This window comes from Macrobrachium rosenbergii, chromosome 41, assembly GCF_040412425.1.
Source record: "Macrobrachium rosenbergii isolate ZJJX-2024 chromosome 41, ASM4041242v1, whole genome shotgun sequence".
NCBI lineage: Eukaryota > Metazoa > Arthropoda > Malacostraca > Decapoda > Palaemonidae > Macrobrachium > Macrobrachium rosenbergii.
This window is the reverse complement of record NC_089781.1, coordinates 41,645,954-41,668,131: the sequence shown is the minus strand read 5'-3', so window position 1 is coordinate 41,668,131 and position 22,178 is coordinate 41,645,954. Positions and strand designations below refer to the sequence as shown.

Here is a 22,178-nt window from a genome sequence, read left to right as displayed (position 1 = left end):
GATGCAACGGAAATCTAATTTTTAGCAGCAAGAGAAAAGCGTAGGTTTGGACCGGCCACATTTTATTTGCGACGGGTTTCGTTGTTCCGTCATAACAACATTCTCAAGCTTAAGAAAGACATTACAGTTTTTTATAGTTTTTTTATATCTTTTATTAGAAAAATATTACATTTCTTTTACATAATAACAAAAATATAACATTTCATTTACGTAATAAGATAAATATTACATTTCATTTGCATAAGTAAGATATTACCAAAATATTACAAAATTATATACCTGCAGTATTTACAAATTATTATGGATTAAAAAAAATAGAAATAAAAATCGATATACTTTTCACTGAATACATTTGCAATTTTGTCTTTATATAAGTTTCTTAATAACCACCTATCATATCTTAGTTTACTTTTCACAAAGGCACACCTTTCTTCTTTTGTGTATTTGTTTTTCTTACTTATCCAAACAGCATATATATATATATATATATATATATATATATATATATATATATATAGATATATATATATATATATATATATATATATATATATATCCAACGATCATTATTATAGCGCTATTTCGGTCTTTTATAGCATTATATCTAAAGTTGTACATGATAGTATTAAAAAATTTATCCCTGTTAATCTCACAACAAAGATATAGTGCATTTTGCAAATATTTCAGTGTACATTTAATAAACTTACAAAAATAAAATATATGCGATATATATTCTGTTCCTTCACAATTGTCATATTTGTTACTACTTTTAATGCCTAAAGTATTGAGCCTTTGGTTGGTTGCTAAAGTACCACGTACATACTTAAAGATCACTTCCCTCTCTGCAACTCCAATGAATGAGGCGTTTATGCTTTTCCATATAAATCTCCAGTCTAAAAGAGGACAGTTTTCTTCAACATTTGGTTTAACATGTGGTCTTATCATATGGTAAATTTCTTTACTCTTTATATTTGGAAACTTGCTATGTTTATTGACTTTTCGTATTACATCTATAGCAAATAAATAAAATGGAGTAACTAAAAATGATAATTCAACGTAGTTTCTCTCATCTACTAGATAATTTAATGTAATACTGCAGTAGTAATAGCATAGACCTTCATCATTAAATAATTCTTATAAACAAGTTGCACAAAATATTGAAAGTGCTTTGAAATGTACATTTATTATTACTAGTCCTCCGTCTTCCCTTGGTAAACAGAGTGTTTTTGTTTATAGGATGATAACTACCATTCCATACATATCTAAAGATACAAGCATTCATTTTCATGACATATTTTTCCACTCAAAAGAACATACCATCATTATTGGCAGACAAAGGTGAATAAAGGTGACAATAAAAGAGAAAATAGATGCTCGTAATAAAACATACTTAAGAATTAAAAACATGTTACTCTGTTCCTGCTTGTTATGACTACTAATACTGTACTCTTCTGCGGAGTCATACCCAGATGAAACGGCTGAGGAACTTTACTTTTGAGAGAGGCGAACATTGCACTTGAGCAATCTCGATATGAAGAGAGGCGAGAAAAGAACAATATTTATTTCTTGACTTTTCCCTATGACAACTTTATGTTCCAGATTCATCAATATAACTTCAGGTGGCGAAACACAGTCATGGAGAGTAAAACCTTGTGCCTTGAAATGAGACCTTAGCTCATTAGCTCGGCTGTGGCAAAGTCATCTCAAGTTGGAAGCGTGAACACACCGCCTACACTCAATAATGGATTTGCTCGTCATCGTCTTGCTTTTCTCTCGACTACAGCGTAAAGGAAGTTGTCGAACTAGTTTCAGAGCGCTCGTTATGCGTAATTCTGTCATGGGCAAAAATTACTGGTACTCGAGACTTTTTTCATTTTATGTTAGTTCATGTCAATAGCGGGGGCGATTGGGAGATTATTATTATTATTATTATTATTATTATTATTATTATTATTATTATTATTATTGGACTGCTAATTCATAATCATTAGCTGAATAGATACGAATTAGACATCCTTTTTATTATTATTATTATTATTATTATTATTATTATTATTATTATTATTATTATTATTATTACCCTAGAGGACACTTGTAGGGTAAAGGGTGTCCTTTAATGTTTGCATTCAGCATTTTGACAGCACTCTGGGAAAGGCTAAGTACAAAATCTAAGCCCATCTGGAAGATTGTTTTTTAAAACTAAACGATAAAAGACAAAATATGTTAAACTTATTTGCTTGATTTTTAAAAAGAACATTTTTACTTGCTTACTTGCCATATAATGACGTCAGTTTCGACATTTATTGCAGTCTGAGACAATTCTAACGTCACGTATAACCAATGGTAAACTAATATGCAGGAGAGAGAGACAGATAGAAATTAGAAAAAACTAAACTATTAAAACTATTAAAAGTGGAAAGTCGGTAATTTCGCAACTGAAGTCTTTTTTGCTAACTCTGTCCCTGTGGGTACAAGCGGTTGGAAAAAATGTTATAACAGGGACTTACATCACAAACGATCTTCAAAGAATTTCGTCTAATATATTTTAAGAACAACGTTGCCTATACAGGAATGAGGTTTAATGTTAAATTCAAAATGACAGGTAAGTGATCTACAGTCAAAACTGGTGCACAGAGTTGAGTCAGGTATTTCCTGCCTAAGCTGTGCTGTTTGTGCTATTCAGGCCACCATTAATACCTTTAGACCAAAGGATGCTAGACTAGTCGATAATGAGGTGAGGACGAGGAATGAATAAAAAAGAATATTGAGAAAAAAAGGGGTTTAAAAGTAAACTACGATGAAAATGAGAGAATTAAGAAAAGAAAATGAAACCTCTGTGGTACCACATAAAACCGAGATGTATTGGTCAGTTAAGAAGTTACAAACCATGACGCCGAAATTGCGGGTGAAGTCTAAGGTAATTAAAAAGACTCATTGCCAGAGTCTAGAATGGTTCACAGTCTTAGAAATTTCTCTAGATGCCCCGAGAACTTCGGATAATCGCTAATCATTGTCAGTTGTTCCTTACTAATTTGCATGAAGAAGCTTGTACAGTGAGTGAGTGTTTTAGAAAATGATAATGAGCCAAGTTCCGAAGTCTTAACTAAAAGAAGACAAGAACAAAATAGTAACGAAGAAAAGTATTTGAAATAGTCACTCATCTTAAAAAAAAAAAAAAATCAATAGACGGATGCTTCCCAAAAGAGAGAGAGAGAGAGAGAGAGAGAGAGAGAGAGAGAGAGAGAGAGAGAGAGAGAGAATCAAGGGGAAGCACAACATGGATGGGGAGAAGGAAGCTCCACTTATAAAGAGAAGCGGTAAGTGACTCAAGGTCATTAACAAGGAGTGAACTGTATCTGCCGATTAGCAAACACCCCAAAAATCCTCAGAGCTGTTTCTTTGCCTTACAGATTATATCTCTGAACCTGTCAAAATCCGAGAAAGAACAAAATGCCTGCAGACTGTATGTTAGTAACCTTTTGACAGAAAAATCATTAAAACAACGTTTAGACAGGGAAAGTTTGCAAGAAAGGAAAGTACAATACAGAAGTTCAGTGAGTGACTGGCAGCCTTATCTTGGCCTCAATAACGCAAACGAGTGCAAAGTTTGCTACTCAAAATGAAAACAAATCATCTTTTTAGGAACAAAGAATCAATCACGCAGGGTACTCTTTGGGAATATACGAAAATATTCTCTTTCACAGACCGCAAGTAGCTAGTAGATATGTCTGGGTTAAGGGTCTAACTCCTGACTAATGGGAAAACTAATTATTTCACAAAACTAAATATTTCACTTTGCTGGTAGACTTAGTCCTAAGGTGTGTCTTGTAGAAACCCTTAGCGAAAAAGAGTAAAATTAAATATTTCAGAATTCAGCGACAGACTAAAGTTAAAATTACTCTTAAAAGTAGCAGTCAGTCATATGTAAAGCAGATAAAAAAAATATGAAAAGAACCTTGTATAACTAATTAGGGGATTAAAGGAAATAAAGGTTGAGCAGATCTAGCATATCCGGTACTAAGCTTGTTCCCCTATCAGCGAAACAAAATCAGCCATAGTTAAGTCAACATATCGTAAGATATGCAGAAATGAAAGCGAATGGACGTGTAAACAATATTTGTACAACACAGGCGATCCCTGATTCCATAAATAATGAAGTAAACTATGATTTTTGTTCATGCCGACTGTCTTTCAGTATCAGGCGGGGAGTTTAAGGTTACTGCATATAACTTATGACTTTAAACAATTCTTTTCTGCCCCTCATAGCCATAGCTTAGTTCTGTCCTATTCGATTGCCAAGCATTTCCTCTCACTGGGCTGAGCAACTGGCTCTGCTTTGTGGCATCCTAGTTACTCTTGATTCCATATTCAGTAATCGGATGGTCAAGTTCCACTGCCTTGGGTGCAGTCGTTTAGAGGAGTGCTCCTGTGTTAAGATCAATATACTGGAAGTCCATGTCAAACTTAACTCCTTTACACGTCGTGAAAATTGCGCATGTCCCTTTTTTGCATTCCATATGTATGACAACATTATTATTAGGCAGTTTGGCAACGTTAGAGAAGTAATGTCAGGAATTTTAGGGATTAACTTTACTGTTTATCTTTTGAAGATCACAAAGACAGTAACGAAGGAGATTTTAAGCGAAATTAACAAATATTATAGATGGCCATACACGAAGAGATTTACTTGTAATACAGCCTAAAAGCCAAAATTATAACAAAAATTCAGTCACATGAAAACAATCTTCGAATCATAGCAGTTAAGACTACACTGTAGCCACAACAAAAACTTGAGAGCACAGCATTGTACGAAGCAGCTCAAATCCAGGGCAAAGCAAACAACCAAAGGAGCGGCCTCTTAATTAATCATTGGACATAAACTGTCGACTACAAATAGAACCCGAGTTGGAGATCGCTTTCATAGAAGCGCGGAACTATTACAGTGCGCTTGGCTCGAATGGAAATGTTTTTTTTTTTTTTTTTTTTTTTTTGCCGTTGTCTGAGTTGAAGAAAACACATAGTAGGTTTTGAAGTATCCATGTTGTTTCTATTAGTTTCGGTGTACAGATAATACCAATTTGCTGATAAGGGCTCACAATAACTGGAAATTTCCTAAAACAAATAGTTCAGGTCAGCAAATAAGTTAACTGCAAATGACAAGGGCAAATGAGTAGAGGAAGAAACAAATGTTCAATGGGCCCTGCAGTTGCTTGCAGTCGTCCCACTTGTGGTTTTAGTTATATTTTTACGAGTATAGTTCAAACGTTGGAGCTGTTAAAGAAAGAGTAGATACACATCGACATTTAACCAAGATAAAGGACGAAAACGCACACACACGCACATACACACGTTCAGGCGTACTAAACGAGAGAGAGAGAGAGAGAGAGAGAGAGAGAGAGAGAGAGAGAGAGAGAGATAACTTAATACCATCAAGTCATCGAGAGTATTCCATAAAGTAAAATATCGATGCCTATTCGTAGCGCTGTCATCGTCCCTCTTGAGGTAACAGCCTCAAGTGTTCGAAAAGGTTCCTGCTTGCTATCAGCACCACCATATAAGCGTTTCTCTTCTTCTACCTGGCATAAACATCGACGGACACACGCACATGAATGGAACAACGAGGACCTGTCTGTGCGTGAGATCTGCCGAGGCAGTATAAAGATGGCCTTAGCCCGGGATTTTCCCTTGTTTACTCACCTCTCTAGGGAAGTTAGGCGATGAGGTGAGCGCCCAGCCAAGAACCATTCACTGTCAGCAGACTCTCCATAGCAATCTCCAGAGTGAAAAGGAGACGAGAACTTTGATCAACAAATTCACTTCACTGCTCAGAAAATAATCTCTGTGCCTCTCGGGGAGCTTTTCGACATCGGTACGCGTTCGAGTTCCTCCACGAGCGATCACTCAGCCAGATTCAGTCATAACTCTCCCACTAAACTTAGGAAGCAACGTGGTGTAGGAGTCGAGGCGACGCGACGACAATACTGCTTCCGACACCACCCGCGGCCACACACTACTCAACTGAACGCTAAATTCGCCAACAACACATAACACGCCTCTCCACGCAAACGGAGGAGAGAGGTAGGGCAGGGTGGGGGATCACTGATGCTGCCTCCTCTCCTTGAGTGGCACCACGCTAAAATTCCCCTCCAGTGTCTGTTCTTCAAATCAAAACTGATATCTAATATATATATATATTGTATATATATATAAATGTAGTCTAATATCTATCTTTCTGTCATATATATATATTATATATATGGGGATATATATATAATATATATATATATATATATATATATAGTGCATATATATATATATATATATATATATATATATATATATATATATATATATATATATATATATATATATATATGTATATATATATATATATATGTCTGTATATATTGTCCAGTGTCAGTGTCTGTTCTTAAATCAAAAACCTGCTTGTATCTAACCATTGCTTGATATTTGATTACCAAATTTTACCAAATACCATCTATTCAACAATTATAGTTACCTCACAAAAGCCAGACACCTGAACCCTCATCACACATACAAGACGACTGATTTCTCTAAAGGCAACAGTGATCCCTTATAAAACTTATCAATCATGAAAGAAAGCAGATAAAGTTCGTTAAACAGGTGTGAGGTAAAATCTAAGGGCATCACTCCATTAACATTATAAAGTTCAAGTATTTCTATTTATTTCATTTCCCTGGTTCGAGCTCACTTCAATTACTTGAAGGAAAACATCTCACTTACCACTCTATCTCTAATTCAAATCAAAATTACTGGTGGGTCAATGAATGAAACTCTGATATAATATTTTAAATACAAAAATTTATTTCTAAATTCAAAGATTATACATGACATTAACAGTCTCAGGAAATTTATTATTACTTGAAACAAAAAAAATTGGATTAAATCTGAATTAATCATCAGTCAAAATTAAATCAGAAATTAATTTATTAATTAATCAAAAATTATTCAAGAAAATTTAAATTGTTAAATAACAAAATTTGATTGAAAGGAAAATACTGTAAGTAAATTAATTCCCAAGTGTTAAACAAAATAAGGCAAATAAATCAATCATATAAAAATGTGGATACAAAAGACACAGAAATATACTCTGCAAAAGATTAAATATCAAAAAATGTAAAGCAAAAATTAAGGCAATAGCAAACACATCACATATATGCATAAAAGAAAAATTCTTCAAAAGATAAAGCATAAAACATATAACACGAAAAAATATTAAAAAAGTGAAAAGGTATCTTTACATATAACCACTGCAATATATTTTTTTAGTGCACTAGAAACCAATAATTATGTTTACAATACCTTGGTACCAAATTGCTTCGTGTTTTAACCAGGCGCCGTTACACACACACTTAATAAAATACACTGTTCAGATAACTCAGACACATTTACTAAGGAATTAAACAGTTAAAGAATATGAGTGACCATCGTCTACCAAAATATCAATTACATTAAAACAGGACATTCGTAAAATCCCGAGAGAGAGAGAGAGAGAGAGAGAGAGAGAGAGAGAGAGAGAGAGAGAGACGCGGGAGCGGAAAAAATGCAGCTCCTTTCCACAACGCTTTTTGGTCTCTGAGTGTCGACCCCTCTGTATGGGCGTCTATCTACGTGGTAGGTCTAACCACAGTGTTTTGATCGAGTCCCAATGGAATGCATTACTTAAGCAATTGAAGAAGGTGATAGTCTCAGCAAGTTTTGAATATTGACTAACCCTGTGTTTCTCTCACAGTGAACAAGGGCTCTCAGTCTCTCTCTCAGCCCACGCATAAGTCCCTTCTTATAAACCATATAGCGTTTAACATTTTACTTTACGCTAACTCTTTTTTACGGCATACGCGTATCTGAACACAAAATCATACAGTTATACAACAACACACACATACACACGGGGAGATTACTGCATTATGAAAACCACAGCATAAGACTCCTCCCCAAGAAGATTGGTTATCCGGGGTTGAATCCAACGATTCACAACGGGATAAGTAATCAGCAACCACATTGTTCTTACCCGAGATATGCTGTACCTTAATATTATAGGGTTGCAAGCACAGAGACCACCGAGTGAGTCTCTGGTTGTGATTCTTGATCCGCTGTAAAAACGTGAGCGGATTGTGATCAGACAGCACTAAAATCTCTTCATTCCTAGGTCTGTTCACATACACTTCAAACTTTTTCAATGCTGTGATTAAGGCTAGAGTTTCTTTTTCTATCGTGGAATACACTTTCTGATGCTTTTTCAGTTTCGAAGACATGAAACATACGGGATGCAAAAGTTCACTTTCATCTTCTTGAAGTAGTACAGCTCCAATTCCACAGTCAGAGGCATCAACTTGTATCACAAATTTCTTATTGAAGTCTGGAGCCCGAAGAACTGGTCTTGAAGTTAAAATGGCTTTTACCTTCTCAAAGGATTCTTGACATTCTGTAGTCCAAACAAACTTAGCTTTGGGACTAGTTAAGTCTGTTAAGGGGGCTACTACAGCTGAGAAATTCGGGCAGAAATGCTGATAGAATCCTGCCATGCCCAAAAATCTCTGTAGCTGTTTTCTAGTAGTAGGTGGGGTAGCCTTATGGATACCCTCTACATTAGCATTTACTGGAGCAAGAAGGCCTTTCCCAACTTCAAACCCAAGATACTGCACAGTTGCCTTCCCGAACTCACTCTTCTCTAGGTTGACTGTTAGTCCTGCTTCCCTTAGTTTCTTGAAAACTTTCCTCAGGATCTTCAGATGTTCTTCCCATGTTGTAGAGTAAATGACTATGTCATCCAGATATACACCTACTCCTTATATAGATCCTAGCAGTTGATCCATCACTCATTGAAACGTTGCAGGTGCATTCATCAGGCCAAATGGCAGAACAGTATACTGATACAGTCCAAAAGGAGTAATAAAAGCTGACAGCAACTTAGCATTCTCCTCTAAGGGAATTTGATAGTATCCCTTCAACAAACTTGGCTTGCCCAACTTCATCAAGTAACTGATCTATAAGAGGCAAGGGATAATTGTCAGCCACACTGATGGAATTCAGTTTCCTATAATCAGTACACATCCTAAACAAGCCATCCGGTTTCTTCACTAACACACATGGAGAATTGTAGTGACTTGAACTGGGTTCTGCTATTCCATGCCGTAACAAATATTCGACTTCTTTCTTCAAAACATTTTGATCATAAGGTGATAGGCGACAAGCTCTCTGTTTGAATGGACGTCCATCTTCTTGGATCTTGATCTCATGCTTGGTCAGATCAGTACACCTAGGCACATCTGCAAATAGTTCTGTGAAACTTCTAATCACTTCACGCAATTCACCACCTTGCTCAACACTCAGATGCCAGTTTATCATCCAAATTTTCCAAAATTGAAGAATTATTCATCTTGTTTTCAGTTCCCAATTCATATCCATCATCATCTTCTGTAGTTGAAGTTTTCTGGGTTATTGACACAGTTTCCATTTTGGTTTCTGAGAAGTAAGGTTTTAAGAGGTTTACATGTATCTTCCTTTTTTCGTCTTTGTCTTTCTGGTGTTTCAATTACATAAGTTCTATCACTTAACCTCTCAATTATCTTGTAAGGACCTTGAAACTTGTTGGAAAGGGGAAATCTCTTGACAGGTAAAAACACTAACACTTGTTGACCAACACTAAAATTTCTTAGCTTAGTCTTCTTATCATATCTCCTTTTCATTTTCTCTTGACTCAGTTTCAGATTTTCTAAAGAGAATTTTCTAATCTCTTCCAATCTTTTCCTCAAGTTCTTTACATACTCTCCTTGGATTTCCACTTGATTTTCTTCCCAATTTTCTGCAAGAATTTTCAACGGTCCTCTCACTTCTCTACCAAAAATCATCTCGTTAGGTGAACAACCCATGCTTTCTTGATAAGCATTCCTAATTTCAAATAACATCAATTGTACACCAACATCCCAGTCTCTGCCTGACTCAGAACAATACTTAGTCAGCATACTTTTCAATGTCTGGTGAAACCTTTCCAAGGCTCCTTGAGTCTCTGGGTGATATGCAGTGGACAACTGTTGTTTCACTCCTAACAAGTTCATCACATCCTGAAACAGTTTGGAAGTAAAATTGGTTCCTCTATCACTTTGTACAATTTCAGGTATCCCAAACTTTGAGAAAAACTCCACTAGTTTCTCAGCAACTATCTTGGCAGATATGTTTCTAACAGGGATTGCCTCAGGATATCTTGTCACAGGACACATCAATGTTAACAGATACTCATGACCCTTTCTTCGTCTTCGGCAGTGGTCCAACCATATCTATAATCACCTTGCTAAAGGGTTCTCCTCTAACTTCTATAGGTTGTAGGGGGCTTTCTGAATGGTTTCATTTGGCTTTCCAGCTATCTGGCAGGTATGACACTCCTGACAGAACTTGCTAACATCTTTGTGAAGTCCAGGCCAGAAAAAATATTTCACATGGTCTTCTCCACAGTCTTCCTGATTCCCATATGTCCAGACTCATGAGCTACTGCTACTACTTGCTTCCTCAATGGACGTGGGATCAAAATTTGATGATATTCACCCCATTCAGCATCTCCTGGTATATCTGCAGGTCTATGCTTCCTCATCAGCAAACCTTCCTTCAGATAATAACAGGTAGGAGTTTGTTGCATCTCTTCTTGATCAACAACTCTGAAAAACAACTCAGCTAAGGATACATCCTTTTTCTGTAGGTCCATTAGCTTCTCCCTGGTCACCTGACCAACTTCAAGGGTTGAGCTCTCAATATCTGCTAACTCAGCTACTGTAGTTTCACTGTTATCTTCAGGAACATCTTGACTACTCAGAGTCTCTTCAGGGACGACAGCTTCTTCTTGGGAAACCTCTTCTTGATCAGCACTAGGGGAAGTATCATTTCTCTGGAACAACTCTTCCAAGCTCAAAGATCCTTCTTGAGTGGGTAAATCCTCAGTCTCTTCACTTACAGGCATAGTCCTCTTCATACTCCTAGTAGTCACACAGCTAGGAAACAGGTGGGGGTTATTCTTCTCCAAATCTACTGTAGGACTAATCCTCAATGGTTTATCTGTCACTATAGGACAAGGAACAAATGGCACACTACCAACTTCATTCCCTAACAGAACATGTACACCTTCAACAGCCAGTGAGTCCTTTACAGCAAAATCAACATCTCCTGTCACTAATTCACATGACAGGTGTAAGCGGCATATAGGAGTTACCTCTTCTCCTCCTATACCCTTCAAAATAACAGAATCTCCTGTAAGATTCTCCTCCAACTGGGGGTGAGCACCACGGACTACCACACTATGGTTGCTCCCTGTATCACGTAACACCTTGACTGGTACCTGCACACTTCCTCCTGGAGTTGTCAGCGTACCCTCATAGATATATGGCTTAAAAGCCTCCAAACTGCTCAGCCACTCACTGCTTGAAGTTACATTTCCACTGGTTGCTAAACATTCAGCTTGTTTAGTCTCAGTCTTCACTGGAGCTTGACTCCTCCCCACATTGTTCTTTGTAGTCTGTTTCACCTGGTCATTTCTTACTACTTGACCAACTGGTTTGGACTGCCAATGTGTCTGATGACACTCCCAACTGAAGTGTCCTGCTCTTCCACACTTGTAGCAGACAACATTAGGCTTCTGTAATTGCCTTGCAACATTATTATATGAGGATTTTACATTAGCTTGCTGAGGATATTACCCTGAAATGACTTGGTATTGCCACTTGTAGGATTCCCATTAAATCTGCTCCTGAAATTTGGATGAGACCTAAAACCTGTGCGTTGATTCTGGTACTTGACATTATAGTTCCTTCTGCTGCTTATGATGTTGAAAGTCCTCACTGAGTGTAGCAGCTTTGTCAAGTTTATTCACCTCTCTCTCTCTCAGATAGGCTCTTATGTGTTCAGGAATTCCCCTAAGATATTGTTCAAGAACAACTAATTCTTCAAGATCTTCAAATGTTTTAACTTTAGCAGCCTCCAACCATCGTTTAAAACATCTTCTCACTTTGTACGCATAATCCAAGAAAGTTATCTGGTCATCCTTTCTCAAAGATCTGAATCTTTCATTATAATATTCAGTGGTCATCTGGTAAACTTGTAGCACATTGTGTTTAAGTACCTTGTACTCTTTACACTGATCAGCTGATAAGGCTAAATAGGCACTTCTTCCTTTACCAATGAGAACACTCTGCAACAAGACTGACCATTTATCCTCTGGCCATCCCATTCCTGCAGCCACTTTCTCAAAGTGATCAAAAAACTCATCTGGAGCTTCTTCTGTAAACTTTGGAATTAACTTCTGCACTCTTACTACATCAAATACAGGGTCTGAATCACCTTGAGTAGGGTTAGATGGTGTTACGGGCAATTCAGCTGTAGCTTTCAACCTTTCCATCTCTCTCTTGTGTCTAGCTATTTCTCTTTCTTCTTCTGCTATTTTTCTTAATTCTTCAGCAGCTTTCTCTTCTTCTCTTTCTTTTCTTTCTCGTTTTTCTCTGTCTTCTCTTTCTCTTTCTGCCTGCATTTTTTCTCTTTCAGCCTGCATTCTCTCTCTTTCAGCCTGCATCTTCAGCTTAATCAAATTTGCTTCTGCTTCTAGACGTCTAAGCTCTGCTTCTGCATCACTTTTCTCTTTCTTTTGCCCATGTTTATCTATAAGTTCTGCCTCAGCTGCGTTCAACAATTCTTGAGCTTTCTCCGAGCTCTTCATCTATTTTACCAGAGTCCATCAATGCTTGGATTGCAATGAATTTTATTTGTGCCTTTACCATGTTGGCAGACACCTGACCACCATATGCTACTGCTATCTCACTCCACTGTGCTTTAGTCAGAGTGATTTCAGATAACTCTTGGATGGAGGGATTTGCTAAAAACTCTTGAACATCGAATAGGAGCCATCTTTCTCAGTTACTCAACTAACAATTCAATATGACAACAATTCAACACAATAAATTGCAAAAAACAATTATATGGTCACTCTCCCAAAATGCAAAAAACAATTATATGGTCACTCTCCTCACAAAAATAAAAAGAACTATATGGTCACTCTCCTAATAAAATATGTCCCTAACACCACCAGTATACACCAGAGTGATATTTGTGATCTGTTTTCCCAGGGTCTTGGGCACCACTTATATATGTGACGAAGTGTCCAGTGTCTGTTCTTCAAATCAAACCTGATATCTAAGTGCTTGTCCCGGAGTCTAGTGCACCATTTATATATGGTGAAATGGTCCAGTCTAGTGCACCATTTATATCCAGTGTGTCCAGTGTCTGTTCTTTAAATCAAACCTGGTATCTAAGTGCTTGATATTTGATTACCAAACTTACCATTTATTCAACAATTATAGTTACCTCACAAAAGCCAGACACCTGAACCCTCATCACACATACAAGACGACTGATTTCTCTAAAGGCAACAGTGATCCCTTATAAAACTTATCAATCATGAAAGAAAGCAGATTAAGTTCGTTAAACAGGTGTGAGGTAAAATCTAAGGGCATCACTCCATTAACATTATAAAGTTCAAATATTTCTATTTATTTCATTTCCCTGGTTCGAGCTCACTTCAATTACTTGAAGGAAAACATCTCACTTACCACTCTATCTCTAATTCAAATCAAAATTACTGGTGGGTCAATGAATGAAACTCTGATATAATATTTTAAATACAAAAATTTATTTCTAAATTCAAAGATTATACATGACATTTAACAGTCTCAGGGAAATTTATTATTACTTGAAACAAAAAAAATTGGATTAAATCTGAATTAATCATCAGTCAAAATTAAATCAGAAATTAATTTATTAATTAATCAAAAATTATTAAAGAAAATTTAAATTGTTAAATAACAAATTAATTCCCAAGTGTTAAACAAAATAAGGCAAATAAATCAATCATATAAAAATGTGGATACAAAAGACACAGAAATATACTCTGCAAAAGATTAAATATCAAAAAATGTAAAGCAAAAATTAAGGCAATAGCAAACACATCACATATATGCATAAAAGAAAAATTCTTCAAAAGATAAAGCATAAAACATATAACATCAAAAAAAACAAAAAAAAGTGAAAAGGTATCTTTACATATAACCACTGCAGATATTTTTTTTAGTGCACTAAAACCCAATTAATATGTTTACAATACCTTGGTACCAAATTGCTTCGTGTTTTTACTCAGGCGCCGTTAAACACACTTAATAAAATACACTGTTCAGATAACTCAGATACATTTACTAAGGAATTAAACAGTTAAAAAATATGAGCGACCATCGTCTACCAAAATATCAATTACATTAAAACGGGACATTCGTAATCCCGAGAGCGAGAGAGAGAGAGAGAGAGAGAGAGAGAGAGAGACGCGGAGTGGAAAAATGCAGCTCCTTTTCACAACGCTTTTTGGTCTCTGAGTCTCGATCCCTCTGTATGGGCGTCTATCTACGTGGTAGGTCTAACCACAGTGTTTTGATCGAGTCCCAATGGAATGCCTTGTACGCTAATGGAGAAGGTGATAGTCTCAGCAAGTTTTGAAAATTGATAACAAAGTGCGCCCATAACAGTGAACAAGGGCTCTCAGTCTCTCTCTGCCCACGTGTAAGTCCCTTTATTATAAAATAATTCTTTTTTACGGTATACGCATATCTGAACACAAAATCATACAGTTATACAAACTCAGCTAAATAAATTGGGAGATTACTGCATTATGAAAAAACATAAGAAATATATATATATAAATATATATATATATATAATATAATATATATATATATAAATATATATATATATATATATAATATATATATAAATGTATCTATATACACAAAAAATAATCTATCTTTCTATCTCAAATATATATATATATATATATATATATTAATATATATATATATATATATATATATATATATGTATTGTGATAAATGTCCAATCAACCTGATATCTAAACTTATAGGGAGTCATTTAAATGTTAAAAGGCAAAATTTAAGAACAATTGTTAACCCCATTGTCAGTGTCTGTTCTTCAAATCAAACCTGGTATCTAAGTGCTTGATATTTAATTACCAAACTTACCATTTATTCGACAAATTATAGTTACCTCACAACAGCCAGACACCTGAACCTCATCACACATAAAAAACGACTGATTTCTCTAAAGGCAACAGTGATCCCTTATAAAACTTATCAATCATCAAAGAAAGCAAGTTCATTAAAACAGGTGTGAGGTAAAATAAAGGGCATCACTCCATTAACATTATAAAAGTTCAAGTATTTCTATTTATTTCATTTCCCTGGTTCGAGCTCACTTCAAATACTTGAAGGAAAACATCTCACTTACCACTCTATCTCTAATTCAAATCAAAATTACTGGTGGGTCAATGAATGAAACTCTGATATAATATTTAAATACAAAAATTTATTTCTAAATTCAAAGATTATACATGACATTTAACAGTCTCAGGGAAATTATTATTACTTGAAAACAAAACAAAATTGGATTAAATCTGAATTAATCATCAGTCAAAATTAAATCAGAAATTAATTTATTAATTAATCAAAAAATTATTCAAGTAAAATTTAAATTGTTAAATAACAAAACTTGATTGAAAGGAAATATACTGTAAGTAAATTAATTCCCAAGTGTTAAACAAAATAAGGCAAATAAATCAATCATATAAAAATGTGGATACAAAAGACAGAAATATACTCTGCAAAAAATTAAATATCAAAAAATGTAAAGCAAAAATTAAGGCAATAGCAAACACATCACATATATGTATAAAAGAAAAATTCTTCAAAAGATAAAGCATAGAACATATAACATGAAAAAAATATTAAAAAGTGAAAAGGTATCTTTACATATAACCACTGCTAAATATTATTTTTAGTGCACTAAAAACCAATAATTTATGTTACAATACCTTGGTACCAAATTGCTTCGTGTGTTTTTAATCAGGCGCCGTTACACACACACTTAATAAAATACACTGTTCAGATAACTCAGACACATTTACTAAGGAATTAAACAGTTAAAGAAAATGAGTGACCATCATCTACCAAAATATCAATTATGTTAAAACAGGACATTCTGAAAAAATCCCGAGAGAGAGAGAGAGAGAGAGAGAGAGAGAGAGAGAGAGAGAGAGAGAGAGAGAGAAAAACGCAGCTCCTTTCCACAACGCTTTTTGGTCTCTGAGTGTCGACTCCTTTAAGGGCATCTTCAGCAGGGTCTTTAAAATAATAATTAGAGACGTGGTAGAATTACAGTTACTAACCATTTTATTATCACATAGTTTTTTGATCAAGAGAATCTCTAGTTATTATAAGTAAGAATGGAATGCATCGTTTCAGCAGTTTTGAAAATGTTAGGCAACAACGACTGCCCTGAATTTTCCACCCCACAGTGTTTTGACTCGCGTCCCATAACGTCTGTATGCGCTAATGGTCATCTCGAGAAGGTGATAGGAATGCATTACTCCACAAAATTTGGATACTGACTAAACAAATTGTGCCCTACGTTTCTCTCTCCAGAACAATCAGCCTCTGTCCCTCCTCTCATTTTTACGCTAACTCTTCAACCCATACAGCGTTTAATCATCTGAAACAAAATCACAACATTATACAGTACACAACAACACACACATACACACGGGGAGATTACTGCATTATGAAAACCACAGCATAAGACTCCTCCCCAAGAAGATTGGTTATCCCGGGGTTGAATCCAACGATTCACACAGGGGATAAGTAATCAGCAACCACATTGTTCTTACCCGAGATATGCTGTACCTTAATATTATAGGGTTGCAAGCACAGAGACCACCGAGTGAGTCTCTGGTTGTGATTCTTGATCCGCTGTAAAAACGTGAGCGGATTGTGATCAGACAGCACTAAAATCTCTTCATTCCTAGGTCTGTTCACATACACTTCAAACTTTTTCAATGCTGTGATTAAGGCTAGAGTTTCTTTTTCTATCGTGGAATACACTTTCTGATGCTTTTTCAGTTTTGAAGACATGAAACATACGGGATGCAAAAGTTCACTTTCATCTTCTTGAAGTAGTACAGCTCCAATTCCACAGTCAGAGGCATCAACTTGTATCACAAATTTCTTATTGAAGTCTGGAGCCCGAAGAACTGGTCTTGAAGTTAAAATGGCTTTTACCTTCTCAAAGGATTCTTGACATTCTGTAGTCCAAACAAACTTAGCTTTGGGACTAGTTAAGTCTGTTAAGGGGGCTACTACAGCTGAGAAATTCGGGCAGAAACGTCGATAGAATCCTGCCATGCCCAAAAATCTCTGTAACTGTTTTCTAGTAGTAGGTGGGGTAGCCTTATGGATACCCTCTACATTAGCATTTACTGGAGCGAGAAGGCCTTTCCCAACTTCAAACCCAAGATACTGCACAGTTGCCTTCCCGAACTCACTCTTCTCTAGGTTGACTGTTAGTCCTGCTTCCTAGTTTCTTGAAAACTTTCCTCAGGATCTTCAGATGTTCTTCCCATGTTGTAGAGTAAATGACTATGTCATCCAGATATACACCTACTCCTTCTATGGACCCTAGCAGTTGATCCATCACTCGTTGAAACGTTGCAGGTGCATTCATCAGACCAAATGGCAGAACAGTATACTGATACAGTCCAAAAGGAGTAATAAAAGCTGACAGCAACTTAGCACTCTCATCTAAGGGAATTTGATAGTATCCCTTCAACAAGTCTATCTTTGAGACAAACATGGCTTGCCCAACATTATCAAGTAACTGATCTATAAGAGGCAAGGGATAATTGTCAGCCACGCTGATGGAATTCAGTTTCCTATAATCAGTACACATCCTAAATGAGCCATCCGGTTTCTTCACTAACACACATGGAGAACTGTAGTGACTTGAACTGGGTTCTGCTAATCCATGCTGTAACAAATATTCAACTTCTTTCTTCAAAACATCTCGATGATAAGGTGATAGGCGATAAGCTCTCTGTTTGAATGGTCTGCCATCTTCTTGGATCTTGATCTCATGCTTGATCAGATCAGTACACCTAGGTACATCTGCAAATAGTTCTGTGAAGCTTCTAATCACTTCACACAACTCACCACCTTGCTCAACACTCAGATGTTTCAGTTTATCCTCCAAATTTTCCAAAATTGAAGAATTATTCATCTTGCTTTCAGCTCCCAATTCATATCCATCGTCGTCTTCTGTAGTTGAAGACGCCTGGGTAATTGACACAGTTTCCATTTTGGTTTGTGAGAAGTAAGGTTTTAAAAGAAGTAAGGTTTTAAGAGGTTTACATGTATTTTCTTTTTTCGTCTTCTTCTTTCTGGTGTTTCAATTACATAAGTTCTATCACTTAACCTCTCAATTATCTTGTAAGGACCTTGAAACTTGTTGGAAAGGGGAAATCTCTTGACAGGCAAAAACACTAACACTTGTTGACCTATACTAAAACTTCTTAGCTTAGTCTTCTTATCATATCTCCTTTTCATTTTCTCTTGACTCAGTTTCAGATCTTCTAAAGAGAATTTTCTAATCCCTTCCAATCTTTTCCTCAAGTTCTTTACAAACTCTCCTTGGATTTCCACTTGATTTTCTTCCCAATTTTCTGCAAGAATTTTCAACGGTCCTCTCACTTCTCTACCAAAAATCACCTCGTTAGGTGAACAACCCATGCTTTCTTGATAAGCATTCCTAATTTCAAATAACATCAATTGTACACCAACATCCCAGTCTCTGCCTGACTCAGAACAATACTTAGTCAGCATACTTTTCAATGTCTGGTGAAACCTTTCCAAGGCTCCTTGAGTCTCTGGGTGATATGCAGTGGACAACTGTTGTTTCACTCCTAATAAGTTCATCACATCCTGAAACAGTTTGGAAGTAAAATTGGTTCCTCTATCACTTTGTACAATTTCAGGTATCCCAAACTTTGAGAAAAACTCCACTAGTTTCTCAGCAACTATCTTGGCAGATATGTTTCTAACAGGGATTGCCTCAGGATATCTTGTCACAGGACACATCAATGTTAACAGATACTCATGACCCTTCTTTGTCTTCGGCAGTGGTCCAACCATATCTATAATCACCTTGCTAAAGGGTTCTCCTCTAACTTCTATAGGTTGTAGGGGGGCTTTCTGAATGGTTTCATTTGGCTTTCCAGCTATCTGGCAGGTATGACACTCCTGACAGAACTTGCTAACATCTTTGTGAAGTCCAGGCCAGAAAAAATATTTCATGGTCTTCTCCACAGTCTTCCTGATTCCCATATGTCCAGACTCATGAGCTACTGCTACTACTTGCTTCCTCAATGGACGTGGGATCAAAATTTGATGATATTCGCCCCATTCAGCATCTCCTGGTATATCTGCAGGTCTATGCTTCCTCATCAGCAAACCTTCCTTCAGATAATAACAGGTAGGAGTTTGTTGCATCTCTTCTTGATCAACAACTCTGAAAAACAACTCAGCTAAGGATACATCCTTCTTCTGCAGGTCCATTAGCTTCTCCCTGGTCACCTGACCAACTTCAAGGGTTGAGCTCTCAATATCTGCTAACTCAGCTACTGTAGTTTCACTGTTATCTTCAGGAACATCTTGACTACTCAGAGTCTCTTCAGGGACGACAGCTTCTTCTTGGGAAACCTCTTCTTGATCAGCACTAGGGAAACATCATTTCTCTGGAACAACTCTTTAAGCTCAAAGATCCTTCTTGAGTGGGTAAATCCTCAGTCTCTTCACTTGCAGGCATAGTCCTCTTCATACTCCTAGTAGTCACACAGCTAGGAAACAGGTGGGGTTATTCTTCTCCAAATCTACCGTAGGACTAATCCTCAATGGTTTATCTGTCACTATAGGACAAGGAACAAATGGCACACTACCAACTTCATTCCCTAACAGAACATGTACACCTTCAACAGCCAGTGAGTCCTTTACAGCAAAATCAACATCTCCTGTCACTAATTCACATGACAGGTGTAAGCGGCATATAGGAGTTACCTCTTCTCCTCCTATACCCTTCAAAATAACAGAATCTCCTGTAAGATTCTCCTCCAACTGGGGTGAGCACCACGGACTACCACACTATGGTTGCTCCCTGTATCACGTAACACCTTGACTGGTACCTGCACACTTCCTCCTGGAGTTGTCAGCGTACCCTCATAGATATATGGCTTAAAAGCCTCCAAACTGCTCAGCCACTCACTGCTTGAAGTTACATTTCCACTGGTTGCTAAACATTCAGCTTGTTTAGTCTCAGTCTTCACTGGAGCTTGACTCCTCCCCACATTGTTCTTTGTAGTCTGTTTCACCTGGTCATTTCTTACTACTTGACCAACTGGTTTGGACTGCCAATGTGTCTGATGACACTCCCAACTGAAGTGTCCTGCTCTTCCACACTTGTAGCAGACAACATTAGGCTTCTGTAATTGCCTTGCAACATTATTATATGAGGATTTTACATTAGCTTGCTGAGGGATATTACCCTGCATTGACTTGGTATTACCACTTGTAGGATTCCCATTAAATCTGCTCCTGAAATTTGGATGAGACCTAAAACCTGTGCGTTGATTCTGGTACTTGACATTATAGTTCCTTCTGCTGCTGATGATGTTAAAGTCCTCGCTAAGTGTAGCAGCTTTGTCAAGTTTATTCACCTCTCTCTCTCTCTCAAATAGGCTCTTATGTGTTCAGGAATTCCCCTAAGATATTGTTCAAGAACAAATAATTCTTCAAGATCTTCAAATGTTTTCACTTTAGCAGCCTCCAACCATCGTTTAAAACATCTTCTCACTTTGTTGTCATAATCCAAGAAAGTTATCTGGTCATCCTTTCTCAAAGATCTGAATCTTTCATTATAATATTCAGTGGTCATCTGGTAAACTTGTAGCACATTGTGTTTAAGTACCTTGTACTCTTTACACTGATCAGCTGATAAGGCTAAATAGGCACTTCTTCCTTTACCAATGAGAACACTCTGGCAACAAGACTGACCATTTATCCTCTGGCCATCCCATTCCTGCAGCCACTTTTTCAAAGTGATCAAAAACTCATCTGGAGCTTCTTCTGTAAACTTGGAATTAACTTCTGCACTCTTACTACATCAAATACAGGGTCTGAATCACCTTGAGTAGGGTTAGATGGTGTTACTTGTCTGGGCAATTCAGCTGTAGCTTTCAACCTTTCCATCTCTCTCTTGTGTCTAGCTATTTCTCTTTCTTCTTCTGCTATTTTTCTTAATTCTTCAGCAGCTTTTCTTCTTCTTTCTTTTCTTTTTTTTCTGTTTTTTTCTTTCTGCCTCATTTTTCTCTTTCAGCCTGCATTTCTCTCTCTTTCAGCCTGCATCTTCAGCTTAATCAAATTTGCTTCTGCTTCTAGACGTCTAAGCTCTGCTTCTGCATCACTTTTCTCTTTCTTTTGCCCATGTTTATCTATAAGTTCTGCCTCAGCTGCGTTCAACAATTCTTGAGCATCTCCGAGCTCCTCATCTATTTTACCAGAGTCCATCAATGCTTGGATTGCAATGAATTTTATTTGTGCCTTTACCATGTTGGCAGACACCTGACCACCACATGCTACTGCTATCTCACTCCACTGTGCTTTAGTCAGAGTGATTTCAGATAACTCTTGGATGGAGGGTTTGCTAAAAACTCCTGAACATCGAAGGGAGCCATCTTTTTCAGTTACTCAATTAACAATTCAATATGACAACAATTCAACACAATAAATTGCAAAAACCAATTATATGGTCACTCTCTCAAAATGCAAAGAACAATTATATGGTCACTCTCCTCATAAAATAAGAGAACTATATGGTCACTCTCCTAATAAAATATGTCCCTAACACCACCAGTATACACCAGAGTGATATTTGTGATCTGTTTTCCCAGGGTCTTGGGCACCACTTATATATGTGACGAAGTGTCCAGTGTCTGTTCTTCAAATCAAACCTGATATCTAAGTGCTTGTCCCGGAGTCTAAGGCACCATTTATATATAAAATTTTACTTGAATAATTTTTTTATTAATAAATAAATTAATTAGTGATTTAATTTTATATATGGTGATTCAGAGTGTCCAGTGTCTGTTCTTTAAATCAAACCTGGTATCTAAGTGCTTGATATTTGATTACCAAACTTACCATTTATTCAACAATTATAGT

The 22,178-nt window shown here is 36.6% G+C and overlaps 1 protein-coding gene across 3 annotated transcripts in view; it reads right to left on the bottom strand.

Moving 5' to 3' along the window:
• Positions 1–22,178, bottom strand: part of LOC136826829 (uncharacterized) — a 1,026,023-nt gene that overhangs the window by 910,126 nt on the left and 93,719 nt on the right. For 2 of the 3 annotated variants that reach the window (XM_067084294.1, XM_067084301.1), the window contains exon 1: positions 5,698–6,124. The exons of the other annotated variant lie outside the window; for it this stretch is intronic. In XM_067084294.1, coding sequence (XP_066940395.1) covers positions 5,698–5,745 — 48 coding nt within the window. In that variant the 5' untranslated portion in view covers positions 5,746–6,124. Of the gene's footprint in view, positions 1–5,697; positions 6,125–22,178 lie in introns of those variants that run through there. 3 annotated transcript variants of the gene reach the window in all.